Source organism: Ceratotherium simum, chromosome 19 (genome assembly GCF_057802395.1).
Source record: "Ceratotherium simum simum isolate JZ-2026a chromosome 19, ASM5780239v1, whole genome shotgun sequence".
Classification (NCBI taxonomy): domain Eukaryota; kingdom Metazoa; phylum Chordata; class Mammalia; order Perissodactyla; family Rhinocerotidae; genus Ceratotherium; species Ceratotherium simum.
In genome coordinates this window covers 10,933,777-10,956,852 of record NC_141918.1, presented here as the reverse complement: position 1 = coordinate 10,956,852, position 23,076 = coordinate 10,933,777, and the positions used below count along the sequence as shown (strand labels likewise).

Genomic DNA, 23,076 nt, shown 5'->3' with positions numbered 1-23,076 from the left:
GTATATGAATTTGCTATCGTCCCAAAGATCTTATATGTTCTGTTCAAGTTTTTTTCTTTTTTAAACTCCTTCCTTTCCTCTTGGAAACATTTGGATAATTAAGAATTAAGGAGTAAACTCCATATTAACACCTCTTGTAATAAAAAAAAAGCAGTCAATATTTTGGCTCTCCTAAGTGCTATCATCTGTCATTTTAGAAAAATGGTTCATTTATTCAGACTCTCAGCTCCCTCACTGCTCTGTAGCAGTAGCCTCCATGATAGAAGGAAATATTGTTTAAAAACATTCACTGGAACTCAAAAGCCTTAATTTTCACTATTATTTAGTGAATCAGGTTTCAAAATATTAAAGACCTTTGATATAAGAAATTAATCCAATATGTTCTTTAAAGAAAATTTTACAAGTGTGTTTACTATTCTAAATGTCAGAAAATTTGTATTTACATATTTAATATTAGTATATAAAATATTTGGTTTACTGAATTTCTCCTTCACTGAGTAGTTATTTTACTCCCAATTAAATCTTTTTAAAAAGCTTGCAATGATGAATAGATTGTTTATACTTGCTGCTTTTAATGTTGATTACAATTAAACTGGGAACATGAAGTTTTCATGAATGGTTTTGTATTAAAATAATTCATTTTTTTATTACTCTTTACTAATTTTCCAGAGGAATTCAATGATAGAATTTTGCGACCAGAGCTGTCAAATGATGAAATGCTATCTCTTCATGAGGAGTTGCAGAAGATTTATAAAACATATTGTTTGGATGAAAGTATTGACAAAATTCGATTTGATCCCTTCATTGTAGAGGAGATTCAAAAAAGTAAGTCAGAGATGATGAGGAGAATGACTTCTGTAGCCCCTTTACAGTTTTCAGAATTTTCTCATGTATTTTCGGTTTATTATTGCAACAGCTATGTGAGATACACAGGCAGCCATTATCCTGTTTTACTAACATGATGAAAGGTTTGATGAAGAAACTTATTCACAATTCACATCACTAATACTTGCCACAACTGGACTTGGTGTTTGTAATTCCTATTTCTAGTGTGATTTCTATACCTTATAGTGTATTTTCTGCTAAACATAGTTTTAGGACTGTTCGTATGCTCTTTCACTGTCATGAATTTTAAACTAATATATAATGTATTTATGATATTCACAAACAATTTCTGCAATAATTTTTTTAATAGTTGCTGAAGGCCCATATATGGATGTTGTGAAACTTCAGACTATGAGATGTCTCTTCGAAGCATATGAACATGTACTTTCTCTCTTGGAGAATGTGTTTACTCCTATGTTCTGCCACAGTGATGAGGTAAGTCAAAGTATTAATCTTGTTTGAGGATTTTTCTTCAAAATTTAATAGTGGCTTTGATATAGTTAGATGAGTGATTCAAATAACAAAAGAAACAGAAAAATAAAACATAATTAATTAAGCAAGTGAATACTCCTTTCTACTACGTAACTTGATGAAGATTAGAAGTTGATTATAAAAACAACTCTCAATACCAAAACTATGTTTGTATATATGTGACTAGGTAGATTGTGACCAAATTGGTCTACCTGATTTGCCATATGCCTGAGTGGCTTTGTAGTACTGTGGTGATGCAGAAACCCCATTCTTCTTGTATATACTTTATTTACAGACCTGTGGAAATCAATTGGCCTGAATATCTCCATTTGCCATATCTCCAATATTTTAATCCTTACTCTCTTTGACTGTGGTTGTATTCACTTGATTTAAGTAACATTTTCTTTAAACTGGGAAATAGTAAGGTAAAGTAGCCTGTTTCAATATCAAATATTAGTTTAATAAATCATAATTATTTTTGAAGTATTTCAGACAGCTTTTAAGAGGTGCAGAGTCACCAACACGCAATTCAAAATTCAACAGGTAAGTGTATTCAATCATATGTATGTTTTTTTTGTACTTGTTGATGCTAATCATTTTGTGATAGCATTGTTGTCTTTATTAGCTATTTTTCTGTGAATATATGGTTCCATTGCTACATAAGTAGATAAGACATTTTACTCAGGAATTGTAGAACTGTACTACCTATAGCAACCTGAAAATCCCTGAAATTCTTTTAGAAAAATTTACCAAGATATACAGCATTGCCTTGTTAATCTCAAAGTGAGTACATACCAGTGCTTGATCACCTGCTTTATTGGAGACTGTGGGCTGCATGCATAAATGATATCCACGGGTGACTCAATTGTAGACAGTAATTTTTTTTTTCTGGAGAGTATTTTTTATTAGGGTACTTTTACTCTATTATTACTTTTTATTATTACTGATTACAAAAGTGGAGGGGTTTTTCTCCCTTTCCCTTCTGGCTCTCTAAATGACTTAAAGAACAGTAACAGAAAAGAGAAGCTTTATTCATTTATAAACTGGATAGTTAATGTCTTAATTTGTCCTTGCATTGTTATATGTACAAAATTGACACAGGTATCAAATTTTTCAATCTATGGAATAGATATTCACGTTGCTCTCAATACCTTCCAGTTGGTCTGAGCAAGGATCTAATAAATATATAAATAAATTGGAGATGTGGTACAGAGAGAGAAGTAGATAGGTCAGAAAATGGAGTAGTTGTTTGGATAGCTAGTACAAGGAAAAAGGTGAAAGCCTTAGTCATGGGGAGAATATATTGTGTTTTCTGACATAACCAAAAGTTGTAGAAATAGATTTGAATTTTTTTGAATGTTAAATATTAATTCTTACACAGTGCCTCATTATAAGTTGTATGCATGTAATAACTACTCTGAAAGGTGGAAAATATCTTTATGATTCGTTGTAAAATATCACTCCTTTTTCCTAAGAATTTATATATTACAGCCATGAAACATTGACTTTATTTAACAAAAATCCCATCCATGCTATTTAAAATAGCATTCTTCACCCAATCTATGCACCTCTTCTCTCATTTGGATATTTTTTCAAGACTTTTATCAAATTTCCAAGCATCAGTTGAGAAACAGGTGGAATTTATCCCTGTTTATAGACTTAGGATGTTTGGAGTCTCATACTAGGATATTGAGCTTAATGCAACTCCTATATAGGACCGTGTAAGGGTAAGCGGTTCTTTGATTTTATAAGCCTGCTGAGTAGCTAAATCTAAGTCAGGGTCATAACTTCAGAGATAGAAAGCTTTCTTTGCCACTTTGAAAACACCTAGTTGTCTTCAACATATTAAGGCGCTAATTTTGCTGGCTTTAAAATATAAAATAAACAGGAAGAAAATACGGGTTTTCATTCTGGGTATTGATTATGGTCTTTTAAAGTATATTTTTCTTTATATTGACCTGACTTTAATGTTAACTATCAATCTTGTCAGGACTCTGCTTCTATGATACTTAATGATTCATTTACCTATGTAAAATAAGTAAAAGACTTTCTTAACGTTCTTTCATTAAAAATTTAGAGTAGCATTGCTAATTTGCTAAGTGACTTAAAATATGTAAAATATTTATTCATACATTTTATGTCTACATTCTATTTAATTGTATTTTAAAAATAAAATTTTATTGCATATTAATTTTAATTTATTATTCTATTTTATTCCGTACTCAAAGCATAACTTAAAAAAATATTTAGGGATCATTTGTTAACTCGCTTCTTAGTTTAAAACATGCTTTTTAAAATACTCAAACTAAAAATGTGTGAAGCACACATAATTATATCTTAATATGGACATGAATTCCATGCTGGAAAATACGAGTTTGTTTTCTGTGCCAAGTTTTTGGTGGCTTAGTCTCTGCATACTTTCCACTGTATCAAAAAAATGGTATGCTTAAAGGAGGGCAAAAAATACAGAATTATTTCCTGCCATACTGAGTTTTTAAGAATTTTTTTATAATGATCTAGAATTCATACTCCCAAACCCCCCAAAACAGTTATCCGTTGTGCTTTGTTTCCCTTTCCTCTATCATGTTATTCATAAGAATTCCTTCCCTTTGCAAAGATGAATGCTATCCACCTGTGTAACTTTTAAAACTTTTAAATTTTGTTTTGTGTTCTAAAGTGTAACTTGTTTAATATCTGGGCTTTCTCTCTCTCCTTTTCTTACATAATTTCACATATCTGTTATTGCAGAGGTAGCCTAAGTTTGGATGATTTTCGGTAAGTCTTGAGACAGCATGTGGTTCTTTTCTGTATAAATTATCTGTTTAAGTCCAGAAAGTATACCCAAAACAACCTAAGTACAACTAAAAAGAAAAAAAATGAAACAATATGCTATTACTGCCTTTATATCACCTATTTGGGATATCCCTTTAAAATTAACCTCTACTTTGATTCTAGATATCTTCTTTTTGAAATAGCATGATATATGTCATCATAAAATAAAAATGTCAGTATAAAAATAAAAAGCTAGTATCTAGCTTTTCAAGGCTATTGACTCATTGTTTTGTTGTTATTGATTTTGCTAAATTACTTTTAGAATTATTTATGTTTAAATAACTTTTTTAAGGAAAAAGTACAATATTTCTGTATTTCTGAGTATAATCACAAGTGAGATATTTTTTAAAAATGTCATATTTCAAAAGCTCAATTGGGGTTGGCCCCGTGGCTTAACAGTTAAGTGCGTGCGCTCCGCTACTGGAGGCCCGGGTTCGGATCCCGGGTGCGCACCGACGCACTGCTTCTCCGGCCATGCTGAGGCTGCGTCCCACATACAGCAACTAGAAGGATGTGCAACTATGACATACAACTATCTACTGGGGCTTTGGGGGGGAAAAAAAAAGGGAGGAGGATTGGCAATAGATGTTAGCTCAGAGCCGGTCTTCCTCAGCAAAAAGAGGAGGATTAGCATGGATGTTAGCTCAGGGCTGATATTCCTCACAAAAAAAAGAAAAACAAAAACAAAAAACAAACAAAAAAACAAAAAGCTCAATTGTTTTATAATCTATCTAGGTTGTAGAGACTAGAATAATCTATCTAGATTCTAGAGATTTTAATAATATTTTGTCAACACTTTCGTATTTGTTTTTGGAAACATTTCTTCTATCAGAAAGAATTGTGTTTGCAATTCTGGATTTTTAAAAAACACTCATTGCATGCTTGTTTAAATAAAATAATCTAGTTTAAGTAGCCTTTTTAGTACTTATTATTAGAATTTTTCCAGTTTTAAAATAAATTTCATTTGCTCCTTGGACATGCATATAAAATGCACATGTCACTAATATACCTGGTGTATCTGAGACTTGATCAATTTACTTTGATTTCTGTAGTTGTTGCATTATTTCAGTAAATGAATTTGCCTGTAGGATTAATAGCTATCCATTAAGTTAAGCATTCAAAACAAACTTTCTTGGATTTTAAAATAGTCATTTTTCTTTGAGTATCTGTTACAAGGGGAATATTACAGAATGAGCATGAGTTTTAAATTGGGTAAAAGTTATGTTTTTTTTTTGAAACATGGGGCGGTAGCTGTAATGGAAGAAATTTTTGCTGCTTTTTGGCTTTTTTGTTGTTTTCCAGCTTTTTCTGCGTTTAGGAATTAATTTTTGAAAAAAATTACAAAAGCAGCATTTTGTGTATATGGCAGAGTAGGCTGCTTCCTCAGGCTACATTTGCTTTTGTCCCTATGCTCATTGCTAACCCTTCCCTTTGGCATTTTATATTTTCTTCTTATTACTTTGATGTTAAGTAAGATGTATTTTATACTTCGTTCTTCTTTTGAATATTCTTATGATTATAAAGTTGAATTTGGCTTAAAAATGTCATAGAGGACAGAAATTTTGTTAAGTTCTATCTAAAAATGAAGTACTGAGAAGGTCGTAGTTTTATATTTTTTTCTGTTACACTGTATTATTTTAGTGGTACAGTTCCAAATGAATATTCTGTTTTACCACGTTATCGATTTCAAAATAGGTATGGCAGTAAGAACTATGTACCACTAGGGGTCTCTCATCTTTTAAACATTGTAGTTCAGTTAATGTTTTAAAGTTAAATAGTAGGTAGATTTCAAATGTTAATAAATATTATCCTATTTATTCATCCCTCTAAACTTAAACTTTAAATGTTCTGTCACATTTGGCTTCTGAGATGTTGAGACTTAATCTATGACTGAGAAGTCCAAAAAGTTCTTAGCTATACCTTCAGTTTACCCTTTTCACAACTATTTTTATTACTGTTTACAGTAAAGTAGACTATCATGATAATTTGCTATGTTATTGATACATTTTTGTTTAATATTTAGGAGCACACAGAAAAGAGGAGAATCATTTGGAATCAGCAGAATAGGTAGCAAAATTAAAGGAGTATTCAAGAGCACCACAATGGAGGGAGCTATGTTGCCTAATTATGGTGTAGCTGAAGGTGAAGATGACTTTGTAAGTAAAAATTCTTCAATTTGATGTATGTATAACTTCAGACTTACAACGGCATAAAAAATTGGATGTGCTCACTTGTTATTTTCCCTCTCCTTTATCTTATTTCTTACTTCAGACTTCCTTTATATTCCCCATTCTTTCATTGCTTTTTATAGTTTCATGGTGCTAATCTAATTTTTAAAATTCCTGAGCACTAAAGTTACTGCTTACTAAGGCCAGAATGGTTTCTCTTAAGCTGAGATAACACTAATGGTCAAACAATCTATCATCTTTTGGTTAGGCTTTTACTTCGTAGCCTGATCTTATCTCTTTCCCACCATATGGTCCAGGCATAGGAAATTGTTAATAGGTGTTCTAACCCCTTGCTGCTCACTGTGATCTGTGGATCAACAGCATCAGCATTACCTGAGAGCTTATTATAAATACAGACTCTCATGCTTCATCCTAGACCGACTGAATCATAATATGCATTTTAATCAGATCCCTGGTTGATTTATATGCACGTTACACCCACCATGCTTTTTTATTTTTCTGTATCTTTGTATGTGCTGTCCTGCTTGAAATGCGTTTCCTTTGTTTACCAAGAAAATTCATACTTATCTTTCAAAATCCAGCTGCTCCCCATAAGCCCTTACCTGAGTCCCCAAGTAGAATTGAACATTTCCTCCTTTGTGCCCCTGTTAGATCATATGTTAAAGCATGTACCATATTGTATTTGAAATTGTATGTTTATGATTGTCTTCTCTACCAATTAGTGAGTTCCATAAAGGCAGATATTGTCTCATTTGTACTTTTCATTTGTTTAACAGATCTTTTTGGAACAGAGACCCTGGATTCTTATTTTGCTTTTTAATGACTCTGAGCACTGGGGTAAAAAGATGATTAAGATATAGACTTTGCCCTTAAGAAATACGCTAACCTGGATAAAAAGGGATGAATAGTAGTGATTGGCTTGGCATTGACCAAGAAGGAGGAGAGTGGAGAGAGAAGAGTAAATAAACACATTTTTCCTCTTTACCTCTTCCTTTGACCTTTGTCCCATTGCACTGATGAATTAAGAAGATTCACTGCTTCTTCTTAACAATTTAAATGAAAGAAGATCTTATTTAATTATTTTTTTCCTTTTTAGATAATCCAAATGTAGCATTTTTTTCTCTTTATGGCCCTGTTTTTCCTAAAAAGTGTGAGTAGAAGACAGTAGACCAGAGGAGGGAGTCTTTTTTTCAAAATAATGTTTACTTATGTTTTTTAACTTTAAGCGTATCATAGTCTCAGTTTTTTAATAATATAGGAAAGTGGAAAAAAATTAAAATACCACTCATATTCCTACCACCTAATAACCACTTCTACTAACATTTTAGTGATTTTCTTTTTTAAGAAAATCCCTTCCCTTCCCACCCTCATAGATTAAGCTATATTAAATATATAGTTTCCTATCCCACTCTCTCCTGACTTAATGTTATAATAAAAGCATTTACTCATGTTGTTTTGAAGTTTTCAAAACATAACTTTTGTGGGAGAAGATGTACTTTTTATTTTTTGTTCTCCCCAATTACTTGAAATGTGAGCTATATTCTTGCTTCAGGAATAGGAGGATATATATATATATTTTTTTTTTGGTGAGGAAGATTCACGCTGAGTTAACATCTGTTGCCAGTCTTCTTCTCTTTTTTGCTTGAGGAAAATTAGCCCTGAGCTAACATCTGTGCCAGTCTTCCTCTGTTTTGTATGTGGGATGCCTCCACAGCATGGCAGATGAGTGGAGTAGGCCCGTGCCCGGGATCTGAACCCAAGAACCCGGGCCACCAAGGTGGAATGCGCAGAACTTGAACCACTTGGCCACAGGGCTGGCCCCAGGAGGATATTTTTTAAAAGCTGAGAGAGTTTGTTCTGTTTTGTAGTGGCCCAAGGAAGAAGGAAATTTTTTTTTTTTTTAATTTTATTTATTTTTTTTCCCCCCAAAGCCCCAGTAGATAGTTGTAAGTCATAGCTGCACAGCCTTCTAGTTGCTATATGTGGGATACGGCCTCAGCATGGCCGGAGAAGCGGTGCATCGGTGCGTGCCCGGGATCCGAACCCCAGGCCACCAGCAGCGGAGCATGTGCACTTAACCACTAAGCCACGGGGCCAGCCCAGGAAATTCTTTTTTTTTTTTTTTTTAAGATTTTATTTATTTATTTTTCCCCCAAAGCCCCAGTACATAGTTGTCTGTCATAGCTGCACATCCTTCTAGTTGCTGTATGTGGGATGCGGCCTCAGCATGGCTGGAGGAGTGGTGCCTCGGTGCGCACCCGGGATCCGAACCCGGGCCGCCGGCAGCGGAGAGCACGCACTTAACCGCTAAGCCACGGGGCCGGCCCAGGAAATTCTTGACTGTAAGCAAAGATAGTAATAATGGAAAGTAGGAGAAGAAGGCAAACTAATCTCTAATACTCTGAAAAGAAAAGGCGGGGCAAACAGGGTTTTGACCCCGACCAAGATGGTGCCACTTAGGACTTAGAGAGCACTGTGCTAGTTCTAAGCTGTGGACCTTGGGAATCTTCTTTGTCTTGTTTAGGAAGTTTAGGGGAAAGAGAAGTAGAGGAAAGGGAAAGTGCCAATCTTACTGCCAGGGCTAAAGTGGCTTGTGATCCAAAAGTGGGACCTGGAAGACATTTTCTTTTAGAAACTTTGATGTGATCGTTTGGTGGCAGTCCCTCCTTGCTATGTGACCTTGGGTAAATTGCTTAATTTTTCTGTGATTTCGTTTTCTCACATGTGCAACGGGGATAATAGTATCTAGCTTTTAGAGGGAGGGGTGTTGTGAGGATTAAACAAGATAATATATGTGAAGCACTTAGAACAGTGCCTAGCACATAGTGAGCACAGTAAGCACTATACAGTATCATAATACCATCAATTCTCCTGACTATATGAATGTAAATTATGGATAAATTGGCATATGTGTGCTGGCCTGGGAACCAAAGTCCACTATATAAGATTGGGTCTGTCTGAAAATACATTTCTGTCCAAGTTCAGAACTGATTTACAAATAAACTTCTGAAACGTAATATGCCCATTAGTATGTTGGCAGTTATCTCCATATGGGAAAAGATAATAATGAGGAGCATTAGTGTTTCTCAAGGAAATAGGGGGAACATCTCCTTGCCTTTTATCCTCTGCTTCCCTTACTCCCCATCCTCTTTGTAGAGGGAGCATCTGTTTGAAAATAAAAAAGTACTTGGTTTTCCTTTTTATAAAATTTTGGTTTATAATATTTACTTACTTTCAAAATTCTTAGAGAAATATTGCCCTAAAGATTTTTCATTAGACTTTTTTGATATAAATACCATTTAAATGGTAACAATAATAAATTATAATACTTTGTCCTTTGTCTTTCATTGATATTTTTGCGTTGCTAAGAATTTTGTTCTCCTGTTTTGTTTCTTAGATTGATTTTGTGGAACTTCTTTTTATTTCAGGATGTCCAATTTTTTGGCTTTTAGTCAGCTTGTTAAACAGATTGCCTTATCATTTTGTGATCCATTTTGCCCTCTTGTTTCAGAAACCAAATCCATTAACAAAAATACAGTTGTGATAACCATGGAAAATGCTACCCCGTACCTCAGATTCCAAGCAGTGGAGTGGGCGTTTCCCTCACACATGACTCTCTGCTTTTCTTCCCGGAGTATAAGGAGAGAGCCTTGTCCCCAAAAAGCAAAAACTACCGCCTATCATTTTGTAGTTTTTAAGTTTAATTTTTTTAGGCCTTGAAGACTTTTTTATTTTCAACAGAGCGTTAAGAAGTCCTCCTAAGATCACTAACAGTCTTATTAGGGAGTAAGGAAAGCCATTTTAGGACAAGAACAGGAAAAGGGGTAACTGCAAAGGGACTTGGTGGAGAAGGAAAAGAATTCACTTAAAAGAGGTAGCTACCAGGTGTGGGAAGAAGGGTACCAGAATTCTGGAAGGAAATTCCTCTCCACTACTGGTTTGCTCTGACTAGGCTATTCAGAAATCTCTTAAGTGCTACAACCTTTGACTCATTGCCTTAAAAATGTGTGTTCAACTTAATATGGTGACTGATAAACATCAATGTACAACAACAATTTCACAATAAAAAAAAAAAAATGTGTGTTCAAGATGGGTGTGTTTTATCTGTAATATTTTGCCCCCTTTAACATGAATCAGAGATGTCTAGGTGACCAGGTGTTATAATGTGCCAATTCAGAGGTTCTCTTCCAATTTAATGAAGTAGAGACAGTTTTTTCTTTCTTTCTGTGTGTATATTTCTAGAGTGTTTAAATTTTTTTTTAAATAGTTGTTCTTCAAGTAATATTTTTAAAAATATTTTTTATTTTAAACATTTATATTATTAAAATTTTAGAAGCCAGGAGATGAAAAAATGATCTTAATACTGTAGAGGTGGGTCCCTTTTTTCCACTTTTATATTATTTAATGCTGCGGTGAATATATTTGTACTTGTGCCTTTTTCACAGTTAAAGAAAAATATTTTGAATAAATACTTGCATTAGAATAAATTCCCAGAAATGGTATTACTTGGTCAAAACTGTTTTATGGCTCTTTATAAATACATATTGCCAAAACACTTTCCAGAAGGGTTGTGATGGTATATTTTGTAACCAGCAGTATAGCACAGATCCAGTTTATCTGTGCAATCTCCATTAATGGCTGTAAGATTTAAAAAATTTCATGTTCTTAAATGAAAAATTGTGCATTGTTTTACTTGTTACCAAAGTTAAATATTTTTCTTTATTTGTATATTTTTAATATCTTTTTCAGTAATCTCTGAAGTGTCTGTTTTCTGGTTTCTATTGAATTTTCATATATAGGCAATGTAACGAAACCTGGAATTGATGCTAGTAGCTTGTTAGTTTTAATTTTCCATGTTTACATTTTCAGAAGAAAATTTGATATCACCTAATTTGAAAAGTATTAACCAATTATAGAATTTATATGGACATATTACTTTATAGTTGTATCTCATATGCTATAATTCTAAAGGTCCTGGAAATATTAAGTTTTTCCTGATGATTTTTTTCCAGATTGAAGAAGGTATTGTTGTAATGGAAGATGATTCGCCAGTGGAAGCTGTGAGCACACCTAATACTCCTCGAAACCTTGCTGCATGGAAAATTAGCATTCCGTATGTAGACTTTTTTGAAGATCCCTCCTCTGAAAGGAAGGAGAAAAAGGAGAGAATACCTGTGTTTTGTATTGATGTTGAAAGAAATGATAGAAGAGCAGGTAGGAAGCTTTATGCATACCTTTATGAAAAGATGCCCATTAGTCTGTATTTATTAGGAATGATAAACATTTTGTTATTTCTAACTATTGAATAAGACTGCATATCCAAAAGATCTGTCCAGAATAGAAAATTGAATGAAAGCTTAGGATTTTCTAGGTTATCTCTATTATTAGTTAACTGATTAATTTGTTCAACCAACACTTATTGAGTAGATGCCTGCCAGACACCTGACAGTCCAGCAAGGCATTTTATATAATGTTCTTTTAATGGTTTTGCTGCCACCATCATTAGCCATTATACTTAACTGACTATTATTAATGCATATAGCACTATATCAGGTATTATACCAATTTAATTAAGACAGCATTTCTCCTCCTCCATTGTTGTGGACTAATTAGAATTGATAAAAATATGATCAAACACACCTTTACAAGTTTTCTTCATGTTTTGCTATCTTTTTTTCTCTTGGTTGTTTCAGGTGTGGACTGTTATAAAGACAGGGGGTATATAGCATCCATAGCGAGATAAACAGTCACCACCCTGGGCTGTGTCCAAGGGATGGGCAGTTGGTGGAAGCAAAAGCACATCAGAGTTGTGCACATTTTGAAAATGATGAGCAGAAAAATAAAGTTGAGCTCATGAAGAGGGAGCTATCTGTGAGGAAGGAAGGAAAAAAAGTGGCAGTGTTAGAAACTGGTTTCCAGAGAGGAGTGGCTAAGTGAGAGTGGGAAGGTCAGTGCTAATAATTCCCCTTATTTGTTTTTCAGAAAGTACTAGGTTTTTTGATTTTTCTCAGAAGCTGATACATACAGCATAGGAATGGGGAAGGGAGAATGCTCAGAGTAGCTAGCTGTGATTTTCCTGTTGTAGCCGGGTACCAGGCAGCGTCTTGTTCTGGCCAGTTCTGAGTCAGTGCTGTGTGATTTTGCTGTACTTGCTCCATCAGTCCTACTAGTTGCTCTTTTATCTCAGCACTTTTAATAGGTGTACAAACTATTGTCGTCGATATCATAGTCTGATTTCAGTTTCAAACAGTTTGCATCTTTTGTCTGCTGTTTCTACGGATTGGCATTTTAAGTGTTGGAAAGAATTGAAAAGAAAGATCTTAGTTAGCTGCTGGTTTCAATTCCTTCCTGTGCCTAGTACTTAAAATCTGGCTCTTCTCACACTGTTTTTGTTTCTCAGGAAATTATTTAAAACTTCTGACTATTTGGATATAAATCCTTACCAAGATAAATAAATTTATGTGAGCATGTAGTAACTTTTGTCTTCTTTTGAAAGATTTATGTATGATATACTTTTAAATCTTTTGAGAATATACTTTTGTTTTTGCCTTTTGGACAACCATCTTTAATTTTTGTGCTTTATTTTAAAAAGTTTGACAATAATTTAACCATAAAATTAAAACCAAAAAATCTTAAAACTTGTGTTCTAAGGATAATTTTTGTCAGCAGCGCTGCAGACTTTTACTGTCAATGTAACATGCAATGTAATATGCTCTTAGGAAGCCATAGCCTATGAGGGAAGAAGAGTATCATTTAAATACTACATTGATTTTATATATGTAGCAAAATAGTGATTTCAGAATTTAAAAACCCAAACCAAATATAATATAGAACTTTTAAGACCAATGTTGAAGAAGAAAAATAGGATTTGCTTTATAGGTTGTGACTATATCAGGTTGGTTTTGTGTGAATACAGGTATTCTTTTGGACTTGTTTTGGTTTTAGTTGACTTAATCCATTGCTTTCCAAATCTATGCTAGAATGAGATGCTAATAATAGCAGTTAACGTTTTTATGGTGCTTACTCTGTGCTATGCACTATACAAAAGTGCTTTAGGTGGATTATTTTATATAATAGGTAAAATTATTTTTATTCTAAGCAAACTAAAGCCCTGTGAGGTTAAGTTATTTGTTCAAGTCCACATAGTTAGTAGTGGGGGAACTGGGACTGGAGCAGGCAGTCTGACCCAACTCATTCTTTAGACCATGACTTTGTGCTGTCCATTTTGGTAGCCACTAAGCCACATGTGGCGATTAAAATTAAATTATATTCAAATTTCAGTTCCTTATTTACACTAGTCACATTTCAAGTGATCAGTAGCAATATGTGGCTAATAGCTATCATATTAGTGCAGGTAATATAGAATGTTTTCAGAATTGTAGAAAGTTCTATTGGATAGCGCTATTCTATACTGTATTAGATCAGGACGATTGGTAAGTATTTGAGAGACCCAAAATTAATTACAGATTTTTATGATATACATCATTTTTGTGACATTTAAAAAATAACCATAATTGCATAGTTTTTTGAAGTTTCTGTCAGCTCCATAATTCTGTAGAATAATGTATAAATTATTGAGATAACTTCATAAATAGGTGAAGTTTATCAATCTAAGTAATTTAAAATTAAAATATGGAATAAAATATGTTAATAATGTGATGCCAAGAAGTAATCATTAAGACTGGAATAATTTCCAGCTTTGTATTACTTAATATTTTAAATACTGCATCCTTTTAGAAGTTTGTAAAATTATTTATTACTCAGTATGTATTCATTTAATTTACAGTTGGGCATGAGCCTGAACATTGGTCTGTCTATAGAAGATATCTTGAATTCTATGTACTTGAATCAAAACTAACAGAATTTCATGGTATGTTGTCCTTTTTGTATAAAACATTACATTTCAGCATTAGCCTTCTTAAAAGCTATTGAACTAGATTACTTTTTTGATTTAGAGTATTGTACCAAGGAAATGTAACAGTGACACTTGTGTACCCTGCTATTGATAATAGAAACATACTCTTTTTATGTTATTTCTGCCTATTTATATTTTTTAAGTTTTTACAGTACACATTTATTGCTTTTTAAATAATAATATTAAAATTTAAAAGATAGCTTTTCTTTAACTATATTTTAGAAAAGGTTCTCTTTCCAATTTAATTTTTGTTTTATCTTGATGAGGCAGAGAATTTAAACCAGGCATTTCAGAGTTGCTCTGTTGCTTTACTATCATCTTCCTTGGTAAATGCGTTTGCTATGCATCACGGTGAATGTTTTGATTTGGCTCTTAGATTTAAATATGGAAACAAAACTTGTGGTTGAATGTTTCTTTTGAGGGTAGGTCAATCAGAAAAGGGGAGCACTTTTCCTTTAAAGGTCTTCCTCTCACCTTTCAGTCTCTCTTATCTGTCCGTTTATTTTAGTTAATATCAAGGATATAGTTATAAAGTATTTCCAGTCATTTTATACATAGATTGGTGATTTTGATTTGTGTATTCTGAATCTTTTTATTTTTGAAAAGCTTTGTGGCATGTCCCCTGATCCAAATTCAGGTTGTTTCTGAATTGAGAAGGGCAAGGAGGCTTCTTTACTCTGCCTATAAGAGCAAAGCCCATGATAAAAAGATTATAGGAAGATAAAAAATACAGGGTCCCACTCCATACTTTTTGCCTAGATTTTGAGTTTGTACTTGTCTTTAAATGATTTTCCCTTTGTCTCTGCCAGTGTGGTACAATGCCATCCTTGTCTTGTTCTTTCTCTGAGAACTTTTCCTTTCTGTTTAGAGTTGAAAGAAGATCATTATCTCCATACTTTAAAATCTTGTATCAACCAAAGTTGGCTGGATTCTCAACAACATTTTTCCTTTTTGGTGCTAAAATTTCTGAAGTCAACCCTATCTGAAAAAGCGTGTCCATGGTTTTTAAATTTTGCTTTTAAGCTTGTCTAGCATTGGCAAAATGCTGTCTTTTTTCCCACAAGAGAGTAGGTATTTCTTTAGTAAGATTTTGTCTAATAGAATCTCACCAGTTTCGGAATAATCTCATGATAAATTTTTGAAGCTTTTTTTACCAGTATAGAAGTCTAAATAAATCTGTGTCAGTGAAGAGTGGTGATATTTGGATATCATTAGACTCAACTTCTTCGGTCTGGACTTCTGACTTGAAGCTCTTTGATTTTGTCAAGATTATTTAAAGGATAATGCTACATGTCTACAAGGCAGCATTGTGAATCTGAATTTGCCGTAGTAAATTATATATTAGATTTTTAAAATAGTAGTGGACTATAGTAATAACTCTCATATATATTAATTTCAGGCACATTTCCTGATGCCCAGCTTCCTTCTAAAAGGATCATTGGCCCCAAAAATTATGAATTCTTAAAGTCGAAGAGAGAAGAGTTTCAGGAATATCTACAGGTATAGCACCAACTTAATTTTAAAGCATTGCTAATCATAGCATTCTCTAATTTGTCTTTTTCTCTTGTATGTATGTGCTTTGCCTTACAAATACTCGTCAATGTGGATTTCTAAAATTCTTTTGTTTAAAAATTTTTTTCCATGTGGAAATTATTGTCAAGAATATACTTTTTTAAAATTGATAACCAATGAAATACCAGATATTTTCTTAGAGGAAAAAAAGTCTTGTGTTGGGCTAACCTAAGCCTAACTTTTGGTGTGGGAAGTTAAAGAAAGAAAAACTTTAGGTGTAAAAGATTAAATGCATTCTAAGAATACTAGATAGTTTTTGTTATTTTTGTCTTATTTTTTGTTTGATTTTATGTTTAACACTTTCTGAATTTTGGAATGTTCCCTCCTGTTTGTTCCTCAGTTCTTTTTTCTTTCTTTCTTTTTTTTTTTTGGTGAGGGAGATTGGCCCTGAGCTAACATCTGTTGCCAATCTTCCTCTTTTTGCTTGAGGAAGATTGCCACCGAGCTAACATCTGTGCCAGTCTTCTTCCATTTTGTATGTGGGATGCCACCACAGCACGGCTTGATGAGCGGTATATTGGTCCCTGCTCGGGATCCAAACCAGCAAACCCTGGGCTGCCGAAGCAGAGCGCGTGAAGATGCCCCCAGGCTGGCCCCTCAGTCCTTTTTCTTTTGCAATTTTTAGATGTTTTTCCAATTTCTTGGGATCTCCTGACTCTCTGCCACTCGCCACATGGAATTGAATTCCATTTTTCTCAGCATGTGTGTGTTGTGTTGTGTAAACAATGTAATTAGTATATTATTTCCATTGTTGGTACAATCAGCTTAAAAGTTACTTATTTGAGACTTCTCTAAAATTAATGATCATCTTTCTTTAATCAAGTACTTAAGACCAAAGAGTGGATGCTTTTATTTAAAAAAAAAAATCTCTTTTATTTGGGCATGGAATTTTGTAGTTTTTATTAAGTGTTAATTCATTTAAATTTGGATGCCTCCTAGCCAAAAATAAGTACTTTTTAAATTAAGTGTATTGAGCAGTGTAAAAAGGGTATTTACATTTTATTTCCTGTATTTTGAACTGTCTGTCGGATAATTCAACTCAAAGTATTTTTTATATAATTTTTTGGTGGTGTGAAAATTGAAACATGAAATAACTATTACCTACTGCAAGGATATTTGAACACAGAATATACTGGTGTTAACCTGTGTCTTTGTTGATGCATTAACCCATTATTAGAACCGACTAATTCTTTCTAAGAAGAGTACCTCATTCTAAAAGAAATATTTTCTGGTCACGTGGAGTTAGAGGTTGCAGTACTGGTATTTTGTTTATACAGATTTCTGCTCATAAAGTTTTGTAACTGTTTCATAGTTAAAAAACTGAATATTAGGTAAGACTAAGTTACTTTTGGCTTTAAAAAGTCAGTTTATCTTGTAAGAAAATAGTGTTCTAAGAAGAACAGACAGCAGATTGTCCATGTTATTTCACGTTTCCACATTTAGTTTTCTGCAGAACCCTTTATGCCAACTTTTTGTAATTATCAAGAAAGTTGTATGATATTATAATACTTGTTTTATAGTTGAGAAACTGAGAAATAATATTAGCTAATGTTTAATCTTCCTTCCTGTGTATCAGGTACTGTGCTAAATGCTTATTTGTATAACAACAGTATAAAGTAGGTAGTGTTGTCTTCATTTTACTCGTGAGGACACTGACTCTTAGGCAATTTGGAAACTTTCCTAGGGACACCTAGCTAGCAAGTGGAAGAGGCAGAATTCACGCCCATTCGTGCTTGACTGCAGAGGCTGGTGTCTTACCTGTTATGCGATACTGTTCTTTCTGTGAATGTAGTTTTGTTATTCTGAATATAAAATAGCTTTTCAGGATTTAAAGTTGTTTTCTTGATTTAATACAGTTTTAATCACCCTTCTAGAGTTTTAAACTGTTTTTTCCTTTTTTCTTTTTTTGTGCATTCAAGAAACTTCTGCAGCATCCAGAACTGAGTAATAGTCAACTTCTGGCAGATTTTCTCTCCCCCAATGGTGGGGAAACACAATTTCTTGATAAGATACTACCAGATGTAAATCTTGGTAAGTCAATTTAAAGAATCATGTATAAGAGGATAAACTGAAAAGAAAAGAATCAGCATTTTCAGATTAATTTAGAAAAATAGTTTATATAGTGAAGCCATGTGTCAAACTCTAAAGGACTTCTTGTACACGGTTAGTAGGAATATAAATTGGAAAACACTTGGAGAAACAGTTTGGTATAAAACTGAATGACCCAGCAGTTCTTCTCTGAGATATATACTCTAGAGAATCTTGCATTCATATTTAAGAATTTTCATAGCAGCATTGTTTATAATAGCCAAAGCTGGAAATAATATAGATATTCATCAGCAATAGAATTGATAGATAAATTGGGGTAAATTCATAAGATGCATACCTATGGCAGTGAATACCTATAGCATATAGCTACTTGCAGCAATGTCGATAATCCTAAAAACACGATGTTAAATGAAAGAAGCAAGACGAAAGACTATGTATAGCATGATTCCTTTACATTTAATACAGACCAAGCTAAGCTGGAAAAGTTTGAATAAAATTGTTAAAGATAATAATAGAAGAAAAGCAATATTTCTAAATATATTTTATATAAGGTAATTTTAAGTATATGTAGAACTGAATGAATGAAGTAAGTATTACAAGTGGACATTTGGTTTTTATCTGAATCTCTCCAAATTAATAGATTTAGTTGAGCCAAAATATTTGGTGTGTGTGGGGAGGTCTTCTTATCAGGGGAAAATGTGAGGGCACTTTATATTCAGTTATATATGGTGTTTAGGAGATAGAATTGGGTAGACTTGGTTACTGACTAGGACTGACTGACAGAGAAGAAATGATCAGAGATGACCCAGGTTTCTATCTAAACAACTGGATGAATGCTGTTACTTGCTGAGACAAGGGAATAAATTAAGAGCAGTTCTGAACTGAGTTTGTAGAATCTGGTTGAAGAAGTTTTACAAGGCAGCAGAGGCCAGGAGACAGGCAAGGAGTGGAGATTTGAGTGTTATTTGAAATCAGATTGAGCAAATAATTTGGCTCAGGAAGAGCATGTAGAAGAGAGAAAAGCACAGGATGAAACTCTGTAATCTAAGGAACCTGGGAAATTCTAAGGAGGGAGGAATAGTTTATGCGGGTACCAAAAGAGAAATAGCGTGGTGGAAGGGTTGGGTGGTTTGCATGTCATAAAACAATCTCTATTTTTATCTTTTATTCTTAATTCTCCTGCTACTTCTATGTCTACTTTTTTCTAAGTTGAACTGAAAGAAAGTTAAGTTATATTTATCGATTTTGACTAATTTTGCAGTCTTTTCTAAATACTTGAGAAAATCTCAGGATGTTTGATGTGTTATAATAAGGGAACCTGGAGATAAGAAGAAGAAGAAATTTTGGCAAATATATTCTTAATCTAAAATTCAGAATGTAAACTAAAAAGTAGCCAACTTAAATGTTGTAGCAATTCTTAAAACTTTTTTTCTTTTGAGTAAATTTTGCATACTTTTAGATATCTTTGTATTTTCACCATTGTTTAAAAACATTTCTTATGGATAATTTCAAATATACACAAAAGTAGAGAAATTTGTGTAATGAACTTCTCACTCTCTTTTAACAGTTATCAACACTTGGCTTCTTTCATCACTTCCCCCACCTCCTACCCCACTAGATTATTTTAAAGTATATCCCCAATGTTGAATCTATAAATAGTTAAGAATACCATATATATTGTAAATTTCTGTTGTGTGAGATGGTCAATTATAAATATTGTTTACTATTTTACTTTTTACTTGGCTGTTTAGTATTTAAAATTACCTAATGATGTATTAATATGAGCAATTATGAGGTATGTTATGCCTTCATAAAATTAATATTTTACTTTTAATTGCAGGGAAAATTATAAAGTCTGTTCCTGGAAAACTAATAAAAGAGGTGAATAACTGATTTATGTGTATTCTATAACATGATAGTTATAAGCATATTTAAATATCAATGAATTTTAATGGATTATATGATACTAAAAATCATAATCTTGATTTTCAATTTTCATACCATGGTCTGTCACAACAGAAAGGTCAACATTTGGAACCTTTCATCATGAATTTCATTAATTCTTGTGAATCTCCAAAGCCTAAGCCAAGTAAACCGGAACTGACCATTCTCAGCCCTACTTCAGAAAACAACAAGAAGGTACTGTGCATCCCCTTAAAGAGCCTTTAAGTTTGAAGTTGTCCTACTTGAGATGACTTTTCCATTATAGGGAGAATCCTATATTAATGAAATGGATGAGACTCTGTATTTCCTTTATATGGAAAGTGGTAGTACAGTGTAAAGAGGGTACTGTATCTAGTTGCTGGGTTTTTTGCTTTAATGGGGTAAATGTTTCTTTAGATGTTGATTTGCAAACATCTACCATTTCTGTATTTGCGGATTTTTTTAAGTGGTTTTAGGCTGTAAATCACCAACTTCCAATAATCAAGGAGTTAATTGCTATAATATATTTATGTTTATTTGATGGTATTACCTAATTTTAATGGCTAATAAAATGTTTCATCCATTCATTAAACAAGTATCTCATTGTATGCCTACCATTGAGTGCTAGGCACCGGGAATATAAAGATATGTTCCCTGTCTGCAAGAAGCTCAGTTTAGTGCCAGAGTAGTGCCCAGCATGGGGAGCTGTGTAAGCTCAAAGGACAGCCCTCCCCCCCCACCAAAAAAACACTTCATTTTTGTAATTACTTTAAAAGGTGTTTTTAATATTTTTTTTACTTTATAACTTTATTATTGGTAAACAGAAATAATCTTGCTAGATTTGTATTAATTTGAGTAATGTATCTATTAATTCTTTTAGATTTATACACTTATCTGCAAATGATGGCAGGTTAGTTTTATTCATGGCTAGGACCTGCTATACAAAGGGAATGATTTCAGTGTTGCATCATTAAATAGTATAGTATTGCTTTTCTCATAGATATCCTTTATGAGGTTAAGGAAGTTTATATCCATGTTTATGGGTGGACCTGGCCTATAATTTTTTTCTCATTCTGTCCTTTTCAGGTTTTGGTATCAAGGTTATATTAACCTTTTTCTATTTGCTGGTAGAATTATAATAGGAATTATTCTTTAAATAATTGATAGAACTTGTTGGTAAAGTAATCTAGTCCTCGAGTTTTGTTTGTAGGAAGTTTTTTTTTTACAACCAATTTAATTTCTTTAATGATTATGATATTCTTCAGGTTTATTATTTCATGAGTCAGTTTTTGCTAGGTTATATTTTTCAAAAAATTTGCCACTATCTAAATTTGAAAAGTTTTTGGTCTGAAGTTTTCAGTAATACCCTCTTCTCTTTTCATTTTCTCTGACATCTGTAGTTATGTCCCCTTTTATTCCTGAATTGTAGCTTCTTTTTCTTTCTTTTTTTTTTCCTTTTCTTTTTTAATCTATCTTGCCAAAGCTTTTGTCCATTTTATCTTTTGGCGTTGTTGATCTTTTCTATCAGACTTTTTTTAGTTCCTTAATTTCTGCTATTTGATTATTATTATTGATAATTGACTCTTTTTGCATATTTTGGGGGTAAGTAGGTAACTAAAGAGATTTAGTTGCATTTCATCATTTTTACTATAAGTAGTTCTTCATATCTTGTTTTTTTTCACATTGATTAGGTCTTTCTTTGGATATTGTCTAAATAAACTTGGCTTAAAGCTAATGTTCACCTCTACACACCCTTTAAATCATGTTAGTTTTAAAATTAGCTATCATTAATATATTTATATATCTTTATATGTTAATTTGCTCCTTTTGGTATAAAAAACAAAGGGGTTCTTTATGGATAATGAATTATGTATTATGTCTAAAATGAATGTGGACTTTTATGTAATATTTTGAGAGAACATGTATTTTTTTAATTCAATTTTGGGTATAAATGTGGAATTTTGGAGGCAGATCTTAACCTATCTGATATTCTGTTTTGATTGGAAAAAGTTTAAGTGCCTTTACTCTGTGTCACTTTAGCCATAGTGATTATTATCAGCAGGTATAATAAACTATATATCTCCTTATTATTTCAACTTTTACCTTAGCTTTTCAATGATCTGTTTAAGAATAATGCAAACCGTGCTGAGAATACAGAAAGAAAGCAAAATCAGAATTATTTTATGGAGATGATCACTGTAGAAGGAGTCTATGATTACCTGATGTACGTAGGTAAGATCTACGTGGTTACTGTTAAAACCTATTTTCACTCATGTATCATATTTCTTCTGTGATGCCAATTAATGCTCTTGAATATTGCCCTGTTGTAACTTTTTTTTAATTGAAGATACTTCTTTTATAAGAATTGAATACAATTGGTCTTGAATATGGTAAAGTTACTAGTGTTTACAAATAAAATATTGACCTTTTGTGTTTTTTATATTGGAAAATGTTCAAAATATCTATTTATCTGAATAATGAAATATCCATGTGATCCTTCTCAGGACGGGTGGTTTTCCAAGTTCCTGACTGGCTTCATCATCTCTTAATGGGAGCTCGAATCCTCTTTAAAAACACCCTGGAAATGTATACTGACTACTATCTTCATTGTAAGCTAGAACAGCTATTTCAGGAGCACCGTCTGGTGTCACTCATAACACTTCTCAGAGGTTTGTATTTTCTCATGTTTTATGTACTCTTAATGATTTTAATCAGATCTAAAAGAGTGAGAAGTCTTGTTTTTCTTTGGTTTATTAGTATTTCTACTATGAGGAAATATTTTGTGTATAATAGGTGAAAATTCCAGCAAATATTTCATTTTATCTCTTTTAGATGCTGTATTCTGTGAAAACTCTGAACCTCGTTCTCTCCAAGATAAGCAAAAACGAGCAAAACAGACCTTTGAAGAAATGATGAATTACATTCCAGGTGTAGTATTTAAGAGGTCGTTTAATATATATTAGCACTCCTTTGAGGTCACAATGTATAATAGTTATTGAGGTTAATTTTTACTGTGAATTTTCATTTTAGAAATAGTTATAAGGACCAATTAAAGTTAACTCATTAGTTAAATAAAATTTGGTTTTTATGATGTTAGCACTAAAAACTTTGACAAGGCTGTTTCTGCTCACACATTAGCCAAATTCTTTCAATGATAACTTACAATCAGACTGTGTTTATGGGACAACTGTAGGCCTGCTGCCCACTGTACCATGAGAAGAGCTTCACTAGTTTGTGTGA

General features: G+C 32.9%; 1 protein-coding gene across 6 annotated transcripts in view; it reads left to right on the top strand.

The window, feature by feature from the left end:
• SNX14 (sorting nexin 14) overlaps positions 1-23,076 on the top strand; it is a 64,963-nt gene that overhangs the window by 37,991 nt on the left and 3,896 nt on the right. For 3 of the 6 annotated variants that reach the window (XM_087443846.1, XM_014781097.2, XM_004422086.3), the window contains 14 exons: positions 670-825; positions 1,196-1,320; positions 1,841-1,899; positions 4,105-4,131; positions 6,212-6,344; positions 11,390-11,591; positions 14,164-14,247; positions 15,692-15,792; positions 17,784-17,895; positions 19,754-19,794; positions 19,933-20,052; positions 21,945-22,068; positions 22,341-22,505; positions 22,669-22,764. In XM_087443846.1, the coding sequence (XP_087299972.1) occupies positions 670-825; positions 1,196-1,320; positions 1,841-1,899; positions 4,105-4,131; positions 6,212-6,344; positions 11,390-11,591; positions 14,164-14,247; positions 15,692-15,792; positions 17,784-17,895; positions 19,754-19,794; positions 19,933-20,052; positions 21,945-22,068; positions 22,341-22,505; positions 22,669-22,764 (1,545 nt within the window). The remainder of the gene's footprint in view (positions 1-669; positions 826-1,195; positions 1,321-1,840; positions 1,900-4,104; positions 4,132-6,211; positions 6,345-11,389; positions 11,592-14,163; positions 14,248-15,691; positions 15,793-17,783; positions 17,896-19,753; positions 19,795-19,932; positions 20,053-21,944; positions 22,069-22,340; positions 22,506-22,668; positions 22,765-23,076) is intronic. The other 3 variants (XM_087443847.1, XM_004422087.3, XM_087443844.1) reach the window with 2 other exon arrangements.